This window comes from Trachymyrmex cornetzi, unplaced genomic scaffold, assembly GCF_001594075.2.
Source record: "Trachymyrmex cornetzi isolate Tcor2-1 unplaced genomic scaffold, Tcor1.1 scaffold358, whole genome shotgun sequence".
Lineage (NCBI taxonomy): Eukaryota > Metazoa > Arthropoda > Insecta > Hymenoptera > Formicidae > Trachymyrmex > Trachymyrmex cornetzi.
In genome coordinates this window covers 809,228-822,262 of record NW_017298300.1, presented here as the reverse complement: position 1 = coordinate 822,262, position 13,035 = coordinate 809,228, and the positions used below count along the sequence as shown (strand labels likewise).

The following is a 13,035-nucleotide window of genomic DNA, read 5'->3' as shown; positions in this document are numbered from 1 at the left end:
TTCCCAGTTTCCATGACCAATTTCAATTTCCCTGACTTTTCCCAGTTTTCCCTACATTTCTTTTCGCAAATTGTCGCAAAAAAAAAATACGAAACAGAACCGATCGATTCCGACAAAATCCCAATGTCACGAATGTAGTACGGTCGAATGCGATTATTGTCGAGTATACATGCACACATGCGCGATGTGGGTTCTATAAATAGAAAGATGCTTGGTGCTATATGCATACGTGAATTGCTAAATTTAGACGTTTTCAGGGATTTTTGCGGGACGCTCGTGTACTTCAGCAATGCATAAACGAATAACAGCCAAACAATTAGCGTCCAATATGTACGAATTAGTATGATCAATTTTTGAAAAAACATATTCGTAATAATTGTAAAAATATGCTCTAAACTATTTCTTTCAAGAGTTTCTCTCGTGTAGTTAATAAATTATTTTAATAATTAAAGACCCATAAAACGGTTTAACTTTCACTTTTTAAAGCGGAAAAAGTGAAATTTATATCTCATAGTCACACACACACAGTGACAGAAATAAATTCTTATTTCTTTTTAAATTTAAGTTTCAGACCATTTTTTCGAACATGTCTTCAATCTAAATGGAAGAATATCCAGAGCAATTCTAGACTTAGTGTTAAATAATAAATTCTAAATGGAAAGATACCATCAATGTTCGTGCTATAAACGTCGCGATTCCGGCGACCTTAGAATCATTTTCCTCGTTATCGATGCCAAGAACCGAAATGTGCCACGTGGCCTACTTAACTTGGCGTCCACGCGACAACTTTTTTCTCAACCATAGTAATTCATTAATTATTCGCAAATTCATGGCTTTGAATATTAAACATTCGACAATCGTACAATTAAGAAACATATATTTTTGATTTAAAGGCTGAACATTAAAATACATAATACACTTTTACACAATACATAATACACTTTTTTGTATTAATGTATATCGCATGTTGTTTCAATAACAAAGTATAACTGTAAAACAATGGATGAAAACAATGAAAAAATCATAACTTATTCTTTATACATTTAATAAAGAATTATATTCTATACATTTCTACATGACAAAATAACTTTTTACTTTTAAACAAAAGGAAAAACAACATAAATACAATGTAAAGCAATGTGCAAAATAATATCAAAATAAGATCACGTGATATTAAACTTTGATAAACAATTTTCAATACAAACAATTACATCTATATATATTGAACGTATTGAATTATTTATCCATTTTTTTCTGAATTATTTTTTTTTATTACATGCTAATATCTGCATTTTTCCTTGTCAATTATTTATATAAATGTTATTATTTTATTATGTATGTCAGTCGTGTTATGCAACAGTATATTCTAAAATAATTCTATAAAACACAATAAATAACGAATAATAATAGGGCTTAATTATGAAGCGCTAATTATTCAGAGAAATATGGGAAGATTATTATAGGGATTAAATTTTCGAAAAGGATTTCTTGTTCGCTAAGGGCTTCTCGAACCAAAACTAACCGAGGTAAAATGTGAAAGTAATATGCATGTTCTTGAGCTCCATTTTATATAAATATATATATTATATATATATATTTACTCTCTCATTACACGTGAAATCTTAATGAATTACGCGCGCCACGCTAAGAACCAATTTAACTCACTCCGAAAGATACAAGAACGAAGAGTTCATTTGGCATCATCAATTATGGATTAGAAAACAATAAGATCCAGAAAGCTCGTGTTCCCCATACAGATATTTCATCGTTATAATTGTATAATGTTATTTATTATTCGTGTAACGTCCGAATAAGGTAATTTTTATCACTTCTCAATTAGTTACACACGAAATTAATGCAAAATAAATGACACTGTTATCGAGTCTTCGTTGTTAAAAAAAAATCGTCGTCTTAATATTTATTCGTGTACATTGCCCCATCCGTTTAATACATTCTTATTTGAAATATATATTCTACTTAACATATTTTAACTTGCGCAGTATTAAAAACTACAAAAAGTTTATGATGACTTGTGCAAAAGACCAGCCACATATAATTAGTATAACCAGTTCTGCAACAAAAGCCAGGGGTTTCTACAATGCAATTATGGAAATTATCAGGTAACTAATTTTTTATTTAGTTAATTTCTCAGATAAAATATAGCAATCTGCAATACGGAGCAATCCGCACGCTATCTTTACTAAGGATGGATGTGCGTGTGACCGTCACGTGCCACTGTCATGCAAAATACCTGCATTAGGAAACAGATATGCGTCTAATATTTGTGCCTAAAAAGAAACGAATGTGACACGATTGTCCTACTTGCACATCGCGTACAAGCACATCACACTTCGCGCATGATCGCTAATTTAGTCAATGCTAATGCGTTCCATCGACGATGACACCAAGGTTTAAAACAACCGTCAATGCAAAAACTGCTCGTGATAACTGTGATCACATCTTCTCACAGAAAAGTGAATAATAAATTGCATAAATAAATGTATGTGTAGATAAAAGTACATCGAGCAAGTGTTGAGTTCTTATATAACATACTTGCCAAAAAGTTACGGCGCGACGATTTATTGTTCTCTCCAAAGAGAATAAAGAATCGAATGCAAATTAATGTGATATTTTAATAATAAAATTAATAATAAATTAGCAAAAGGAACAGAATACAATTAGTGTGATTAAAAAACAGACCATAAACACAATGGAACATCGTTAAAACTGTCAATTTTATTATTCATAAGAAGTGCAAACATATTGTGACCTTTGAGCAGAAAAAAAACATAAAATACAAAATGAATAAATTTCTACGAAATTGATGGCTCCTAAATATTTGTCAGGTCAATGTTCTCGATTTCACGCACAAAGCTCGTAGAAATACGTTCGACCTCTAAAATATTTTCTCATATGATTCTTCCTCCCTCTTTTCTTTTTATTTTTCTTGTTTACCACTGAATTGTATACACACATAAATAAATATATATATATATATATATATATATATTCTCGTTTATTTAAAATATATAGAATGTTATTGAAAATACTTTGTTATTTTCAAATTTTGAAATTTTTTGAAGTTCGGAATTTTTGTTGAATCTTGATAAAACTGCAAAGAATTACTTTCTTATATATTAAAATAAGACGATAAATCACAAGAATATGCATCTGGATTTTTTGCTGCTTTTGTTATCTTTTTGAGACCTAATATTCAATAAATCTTTCCTATTAACAATAATATATGTATGTTTATATGTATTATGTATATATTACATACATACATATATTACTGTTAATAGAAAAGATTTATTAGATCTCAAAAAGAGAATAAAAGCAGCAAAAAATCAGATACATTCTTGTGATTTATGATCTTGCTTTTGACATTCTTTTAGAAAGAAATTCATTATCGTCTTATTTATGACATTCTTTTTAGAAAGTAATCCTTTGCAGTTTTTTCAAGATTCAACAAAAACTTCGAACTTAAAAAATTCCCAAATTTAAAAGTAACGAAGTATTTTCAATAACGTTCAAGTACGTTCAATAACGTCTAGCTTTTTTAAATAAACAAGAAAATGAATCATTTTCAATTTACAGATATTACCAAAAAGTAAACAATATGATAAAAGTGTATTTTTTTGTATATCTGTAAATGAAAATAATTTAATTTTTTAACATAATTTTTTCTCCCCTTTTTAGCTTTTAATGTAAATCCAGGAAAATTTTATTCAAATTCGATTCATTTTCGAATTCAAGAAGATTCGATTCGATTCGACTTTATAAATGTTTGATTCGTCCTCCTCTAAGGCCTAGTCTACAATGTGCGGAGCATCGACATATAGTACTGGACGGAGCATGCGGCGAAATCTCTTTGATCTTTCGTCTTGACGGACCTGGAAAGAGTAAGGTAGATAAGTGGGCACGGAACTCTCTTTCTACTCTTGTCCTATTGGTCGAATTTGTTTCAAGAGAAGGAGGACAGTAGTGTATTCTTTAAAGTCAGGAGCCATCACAGTATTGACTGGTATTAATGCAGTATGATATAATTCTAAACTTACATTAATTATTAGATACAAAATAAAATTTGAAATATGGTTTCTACGTGTATATTTTGTGCAAAAGTAACACTCTGAACACAAATGTATCAACTTAATGCCCTTGATTACATGATTCACTACTACCCCCGTAGTCGCTCTATCTCTTTCTAGGTCTGCCAGGTTTCGATGCTAATGCTCCGTTCAGTACTATTATACATGTCGATAGTGCGGAATAAGCTTGGTGTAAGAAGAGCAAGAAATTGACCAATCACAGTCGAATCTGAGAAGAACAATCGATTGTGATTGGCCAATTTCTTACTTTTATATCTTACACCACATATATTGTAGACCAGGCCTAATGGAAAAATACGATCCGAGTACATAACCTAGCATTCATGAGATGTATAGAATATAGCAAAACAAAAAATGTACGTAACGTTTTACTTAATGGTTTACTTAGGCTAATTCTACAATGTGCTTTTGTTTCCTGTTTCTTGCTGTTTGTCTCTTGCCTTTTTGATCAAGAAGGCAAGAGACAAACAACAAGAAACAGGAAACAAAAAGCACATTATAGAATTAGCCTTTATGTATGTAATGTATGCAACGTTTTCTTAATATACGTTATGTTTTACTTGGAATAAAGAATCTATTTTATCGATATCGATCAAGTTCGACCGTCGTTCCAAGCATCCCCTTAAGGTTTTATTGTTAAAATCATAAGAATGGAAAATTTAGAAAAACCGTGCTGACTGTCTTAGCCATTTTGCAGAGAAAAGTTGAATCACAAGTTTTACGAAAAACAACACCATTTGGGACACTGGAAGAGAACATACAAATCATTTTTGCGCAGTGCCTCTTCTTCTGCCTATGACAATCAGAAATAGCAAAATCACACTGTAGGAATCCAAATTGAGGAGAGACCACTTTTAGCCCGTTCGATAACGGGTTTCCTGCAGTAGTGCATTTGCGACAGTGGCACATATATCCGCAACGGCTCAAGTTGCTTTCCGCTATACATGCGCCAGCTGACTGAGACGATCATGGACTGGTTGCCGTACAAATTTCTAAAGGTCTAATGGCTGAAATTGTCCCCACTAGGACTTTTCTTATTTCTTAAAGCGTAATACAAGCCTAAAGGATTATTACCCCCTCCATCCACTATGCCACGTTAGAGAACTTCTTTTAAAATTTCTGAGAATCTAACACAAACTTGTTCCCCCTACCATTCATGTAAGAAAGTTTTCTCTGGAGAAGGAAGCCGGAACGATTCCACGAAACTCTGTAGGATATTTAAGATGCCGGTATGCAGCTAATCGAATTCGTCAGCCTTTAAGAACTTGAAGAAATTAATTACAATGGATATATTAAAAGTATGTAATAACTAATTTTTTTTATTGTGAGAGATTTTTCTTCGGATTCTGGAATAAAGTATTCGAACTCGCGTAGCTTTTTTACACAACTTTTAATTTCAATTTTTCAATCTTATAGCATTACAAATTTTTTGTAATACGGAAAAGCGTCGCGTTAAATTATCGAATTGCCTTCGTCATTATACATGAACATGGAAATCATTTTCGCACAGCTGTGACATCGATATCCACACACGTGGAGCTATATCAATCTTTGCTTTTATCGTCTTCTCTTATCTTGAAGCAGTCGATACACGCTCATAATGTCGCAATGGAAAGAGCAACGATAACTACACACTATAATTGTCCACAATCGTGAAAATGCAACGATAAATTATTGCCTTCATCAAAAACGAGAAATTTATTAAACAACTTGGTGATTAAATTGTTATCTATTGCAATTGACTAAAATGCAGTAATATTTAATTTGCTTATCATACAAAGAACTAAAAATTAGATAAAAGATTTTAAAAACACTCCTAATTTTTATAATAAATTCTTTAATGAATTCGTAGTCAAGTCTTTGCCAGAATTTAGTTTAAAATTGTCATATCATATATTTAGTTGTAGGAAATATCATACATATTAAATAAGTAATTTGCATTATATATCAATATGTGACATTACATTGTAATATATGACAATGTGATCAAAACTTGATCACATTGCCATTATAATTGAATAATATTTATTTGAATAACCATGTGGTTATACAAACAACAAGAAATCGTGTCTAAAAAAACTATCGTATTAACCGTGTCGTAAAAGTGTGACTGACAATTAGGTCTGTATCAATTTCGTATCAACAATTCTGAAGGACATAATAATTCTCCCTCTTCTCTCTCTTTCTCTCTCTCTCTCTCTCCGTTCAAAACAAAGATATGCAAATTGCGCAAAGATCTCGTTTTTATGGCTGCATAATTCCTCGATTAATAAGTGGTATGTAGCTGCGTAATTCTGCGCTCAATAATTGAAGTATTTGCTGATCGAGCGAATATTACGGCTTTGATAGCACTTTTCGGTGCACTTTCGTAACAGAAATATTGCACATATTACGCCATTGGATGTATCGGGTGTACGTAACTGTAGTCGGTATTCCTGGACAAGATAATCGTATCGTGTCACATCGATAAAAAATATTACAGCACTGTTCAGCATATACGACAAATCGTCGTGTACATCGAGAGAACAAGCAGACAATGCTTTCGTTGATATTGGTATATATTTTTGAACTTATCAAGTTTTTTGTCCTCTCATCCGTGTCTAATTTCTGTACTTTCTTTTGATAAAAATAAAAAGGAACTGCGTATGTGTGTGTACATTGGGACGAGAAGAGATGTGTACACAAAAGATAATATTTGGAACGTAAGTTTTAATATTAATTTCTAGGCAGTTTACTGAATTTTAAACTTAAAATTTAAACCTTCGCGATGCTCAACCCGTCTTTTATTTTCAATATATTTCAATGTCAATTTGCGATATGAAATTAGTCCAAGACATTGTAATCAGTAAACATCCGTTCATGCCATCACGCAATCAAAAATATACATATAAATATTTTGAGTAAAAATAACTAGAAATAACTAGAAATATAATGAATAGAAATGCAAATGCAAAGTTCATCCCTTCATCCTGCCGATATTTACCGGTTTATTCTTAAGTAACCTTGTACTATTTATAGAAAACAAACAGCCGTTTAAATCCTCCATATCAGTAACTCATGTTCCATATGAAGTACATACGCGTTATTAGAAAATGATCGAGTCAGTTACGGTATGCTTTTCTGGCATGACACCTGGAAGCTATATTTTCTTTTTGTTCATTAAGACCGCATCTTTCACGGCCATCCGGCACGAGTATCTATTGCTTATTGCAGCTACGTGCCCAATCTCGAATCGTTTTAACAGAAACCTTTTCTTATTTCCGAGAATTCTTTTTATAGGCACGTATAAGTACATATATCCGTGTTAATATGCAAACAAATGCTATCTCTCTCTCATTTCCTAACCGATTTAGAATTTTTCTCAAACAAAAAGCCTTGTTAAGAAAGTATCTAATCTATTTTTAATAACGTTCCAAATATATTTTTATTTTTTCAACTTTATTTTATCAGTTCTTTATATATCACTAAATAATCTCGAGAAATTAAAAAAAGATAAAGATCCATTGTATCATCAATAACATAAAAAATTTTTATTAAAACAATATTTGTTCAAAATTATCTAGAAAATCAAGTTTTTTCAATCGTTTTATCAATTTTTGGGTTTCTATTTTTTATTTCCGTAAAACTAGAAAACTATTAACGTTCGGGAGTAGAGGCAATAATTCTCGTTAATTAAATGTATCGTGTAACAGAGCCTCTTTACAACACCCCGTATATCAATGGGCACTCCAAATCGCAATCGTTTTGTAATTGCAATATTAAGTGCAATCAACATGCATGAACGCTGTTGCGTCAAAGTTTTACGAAACTTTGGAAAACGCAGCTGTCGAATTGTTTTTTTTTGTCGAAGCTGTTTTTGCGTCAATCATTCAAGGTACTTATTGTCTGCAATGCTTGCGTATATATCGATCATTTCTCTCGTATAATCGTTAAATTTCACATGTTTATGTTAAATATAACGCGCTTTTGGTACAACGAAAATTATATACGGATGATCGTTACATTTTACACAAAGGAAAAATAAACGTTGAGTCGATTCTTTATTTTATTGAACGTCACAAAGAAAGTTCGCACGACGTACTCACGTTATAAACGTTATATTCACGTACAAACATGTCGCATCTTCCCGCTTATTTTTAGCGACATGTGATATTTCTTCTTATGATATGATTTCTTTTCCATAAATCTCAGTGAAACGTACGCGAAAGAAAAAAAAACTGCATCTGCCAGACCGTGTAAAATATACTTGCCTTGTTACTTTTATATAGTATATTATCTCCGATTGCAAGATCAATCAGACTTTCATAAACAGCAACAAGTACCTACATTATATGCACGATAGCATAAAACGTTATATAATATACAGCGTCTTATCTCTAAACAAGGACAGGGAGAGAAAGAGGCTATTCTGTGAATACGTCCGTACGCCGTACCATTTGTAATTGGATATTTTCGTGCTGGCTTTCGATACGGCTTCTCATTGATAATAGTGGTTTATTTTTAGATCTCCCATAACACTTGCAAATGCGGTACGGTTGTTCAGTGAGCGAACGACGAGAGAATAAGCTACCACCTTTCCGCATGTCGATTAACTTGTTTGCGCTCAAAGAAACGCGGATTGCTGGAGCTTCGGCATGCAACTCTTTCGTTATACACACACACACATTGCACATACACACGCACACATATATAAAAGTAGATAATACGCGAACAGAGAATACGAAACAGGACATTTCTGGCGGATTATCGAGACCCTTCGCAATTTCTCGAACATGCTAAATGTCGAACGAACATTAAATTACATATAAAATTACTGACGTTGAAAATAATTCTCGTAAAGCTCATGACTCGACCTTTTATAAAATTAAAACATCGTGTCAGTTCCCGGAAACTTAAAACAAGCTTCCCTCGATTGAGAATAACACGGCCGGTTTCGAAAGCGCACAAAACCTGCGCGTTTCAGCCGTGTCATGTCTCGTTGTATATACCAGGAGAAAGTGATTAAGATCTCCCCCCTTCCTGTCGTGATATTAACTCTTCACCCTTTCGCTAAAAATGCGTATACGAAACTTATGCGGAACTACAGCGAGTATATTAGGGAATAAATAATTCGTTCTTTTTTAATATAGAAGTACGTGTGGCACGAAAAACGATTCGCAAGACGCGCGATTTAGACTTTCTCAGTGTACTCCAGAGACAAATACGCAAAACACTTGTAAGCGGAAATAATGGAAAGCACAAGTAACAGTTCTCTTTCTCTCTCTTTAGCACAAACGTGAGTGTCTATGAAGTCTTTACGCATGAAGAACAATATCATTCGACAACGGAGCGTAAGGTCGAAGTCCGAATTATTCGCATCGAGAGTTCACCATTATGTGCTTACATACGAAGAAAATCATACGAGCTAAATAAAAATTAGTCACCGAATCGTCAACGAATCTAAGTAAAAGATAGCCTAGGTATTGATCTTAAAATGCAGCGAACATTAGAAAAATCTCAACATAGATGTGAAATCTTAAAAACATAGATGTGAAATCTTAAAATAAGGATTGGGAATATTTCATCTGAAAATATATACATATATACATACACACCTATCATTAATAAAATTGAAGCTAATATATTATGAAGGCCATATGCTAGGCCATACGTATGGATTTATGAGAATTTTAGAGAAATTTTAGTTCTCTTTGCTCAAAATATAAAGACTATCTTGAAAACTGGAAGAATATTGTTAAAAGAATATTCTTGTTTTTACATTTTTTTTACTCTTTTTTTTTGTTTTTATCTTTCTTTTATTTTTCTTGACTATTTGTCATGAAAATTTGTTTTCTCTATCCTTTTATGAAGTTAATCGTATCAGATGAACTATCTGCGATAGAAAAATAGATTTTCACAATACAACGTAAAAATTTGTAAGTTGAAAATTTATAATTTAATGAAAAAACTGCCAGATTTTTTTTCTTTTTATGTACTGACTCAAAACTCTCGAATATTTATATATATATATATATATATAATGACACATAGGGATTGTCTAAACTTTTAGTGGTCTTAAAAGTTTAAGCTGTCTGAATTTTTAAGTTACGAAAATCCATTTAATGATTTTTCATTTATTATATATCATTATAATGACTCTCTAAATTTCTTGAAGTGAAATCTCACTCCAAAAGAGTGAAAATATTGCCACTATTGAAAAAAAATAAAAATATATAAACTTTTTTTCATTAGTGGCAGTTTTCACTGTTTTGGAATCAGATTTCACTCCTAGAAATTTAAAGAATATACATCATTAGGTCCAGACTTAAATTTACCAGTTTAAATTTATTAAAAAACATTTTACACGTTAATGTATTAATACGTTAATGTATTAAGAATTATCTCATTTCAATTCTATACAATTTAAAAAGAATAATTTAAAAGGTATAATCAAATTCTCAGAATTCTTAAAATAAAATATTAGAATAGAGTACCTATAAAATATGTAATGCGTTCTTTAAAGTGTTTTTAGGTTTTTTAGATTTCGTTATTTTCATCATTTTAGTGTCAAAAGAATAAGTAAAGAAAATATATTTATTTCTTTTGAAGGAACTAAATCGTGTCTGGGATAAATTAATACAATACATATCATTACAAATTATGAATTTTTACGATTACGAGCATTGCGAATGACGCAATCCAATAATGAATAAAGAAATATTAAACAATCAGATCGATACCTAATGGGTTTTAAGAAGCCTGTACTTTATACATACAGTGAGCGCAAAAAGTATTCGTACAGAGAAAATCTTTTTTAAAAAAACTTTATTTTTAAAAAGTAATTATTATTCAGCGAGAAATGAGTCACCGAATTGATGTCGAATCAATATAAATACGATGATTTCAACATCAATTTGACGTTGATTCGATGTTTAATTGACGATCATTTCTTGTTGGATAATTAACAATTTATTCATTAAGAGTTAAATAGACTGTATGTTTCTTAAAATTATATATACCAAAAAGATATGTATTAATTATACAAAATATATCATCTAAAAAATAAGCGAAAATTAAAAATTGTATTGTTTGAATGCTCAAAAAGTATTCGTACAGACGAGAAATTTAGCTTCTAAAATCAGGAATACATGCGAAGCTCGTTTGTTTATGTTAGAACAGAATGTATTTATTGTATAAAATTACTAATTAATGTTGATTTTCTACAAATAAGACTTTTTTATAAAAAATTTCCTTGTACGAATACTTTTTGTTCTCACTGTATGTATTTACGACCTGTTGAAGCCATTGCTAAATATCATGCACAGTAAACATTCGCTGGTCGGCATAAATTCCGCGTTTTAAAAATGCTACACATTGCTTTTCTTTTACGTTTCAATTTATCGTATCTGTTTTTCAGTTTAACGATGAGTATGCAAAACACGATACTTGATACGAAAGACGATTGTTTTCAAACTATCGAGGGATGATGATAAGCAAGCCTGAGAAACCGAACAACTAATCACCGGACGAGCAAAGTACGAATAATGAAGACATGATTTCTTGTGCGAGAATAAAAAGATCTATACGACGATGATGTAACATCATCGACAGAGATGGTTTTACCTGTGTTACAAACAGATATTTCAGCATCATTCCAATCTTCAACGATGGTGGAGGGACTGGTAGCACACTCAACATTTGTCGGATCCTCCTCCTTGGTACAATCGATTACTTCAGGGCTCTTGTGAATGTAAACGACTGCTTTTGAGTTTTTGTGAATGCAGACCGGTACCTCGGAGTCTATGTTTTTCTCGTAATTTTCGGGAATACAAAGAACTGCCGAGGAGTCCACGTTATCGTGGATATAAACAAATTCCTTGGAGCCTTCAGGACTATAAACTACCTCGGGTATTTCCGTTTCATTACGTTTAGTTTCTTCAGGATGTTTGATGATGATGTCGTCTTTAGCCTCGTCAGAGTCGTTAACGTCAAGGTCGTTTATGTCCTCAACAAGACCAGAAGAAAAGGAAGATCCTTGCCTGCTCTCCTCCCAGTGATCCGATCGTCTGGTCTCGTTAATGATCAAAATACCGGCGGTATCGACGCTTAGGAGCGCCCCATAGTGATTGTAATTACTGAAGATGACGTCGCTCAGGTCACCGCAATTTTCCTCGAAATAACCGCTTTCCTTTTTCGATGGGATCGAGACACTGTCGTTCGCCTGCACCAGACTCTCATCTTCCTCCATCGCGAAACGGCGAACTCGGGGTACGGTTTATGCCGCGTACGTCACTGTCGTCGCGGATAAAGATAAAAAAGAAGCAGGAAGAAAGAGTCAGGGGACGGTAGATCGGCGATCGACATATGCAAGTCGAACTTTTCACGTTAACGATCCCAAAGCTTATCTCTTATTGTATTCTAAACAACGAGCAGTTGCTTCAGTTGGAAATTGTCTTCTGGTTCTCGGCTGTCGAATAATTACTGATCGCGATTGTAATAACGATCTTTTGGAAAAACTCTTAGAGATAATTCGATAATTATTGTCTTGTATCAATCGACTTTGGTCCTGATAAGTTTTCTTATTAACTTGTATCTGCGCTTTCGATTCTAGCGCGATCGCGGGCAGTCGGTTTCGGTCATATTCAAAAATATATTATTATAGCCATGTACGAATACAATGTTTACATGTTGCTTTGGCTGGGCTCAAATCCTTCTCTCGGGACTCGGGCACTAATCAGTTGTAAAAACAACTATAATTTATCTCGGCAAACGTCGATATCGCAGGCGATCTTTGCGCAAACATCAACCAGCTTATAGTCGCGCACCGTACGTTAATTGTTCGCACGGAAACGAACGCCGTAGCCCGCAGATGATCCAGCAGAAGCGTCAGTTAAACGTAAACGTCGTCGGTTATCCTACTGACACACTTAGGAACCACGCACGCAGC

General features: G+C 32.8%; 1 protein-coding gene across 1 annotated transcript in view; it reads right to left on the bottom strand.

Annotated features, from left to right (window-relative positions):
• LOC108763407 (STE20-like serine/threonine-protein kinase) overlaps positions 1-12,636 on the bottom strand; it is a 43,812-nt gene extending 31,176 nt beyond the window's left edge. Inside the window, exon 1 of the mRNA XM_018510997.1 lies at positions 11,712-12,636. Within this exon, the coding sequence (XP_018366499.1) occupies positions 11,712-12,336 (625 nt within the window). The 5' untranslated portion in view covers positions 12,337-12,636. The remainder of the gene's footprint in view (positions 1-11,711) is intronic.
• Positions 12,637-13,035: the final 399 nt, after the last annotated feature.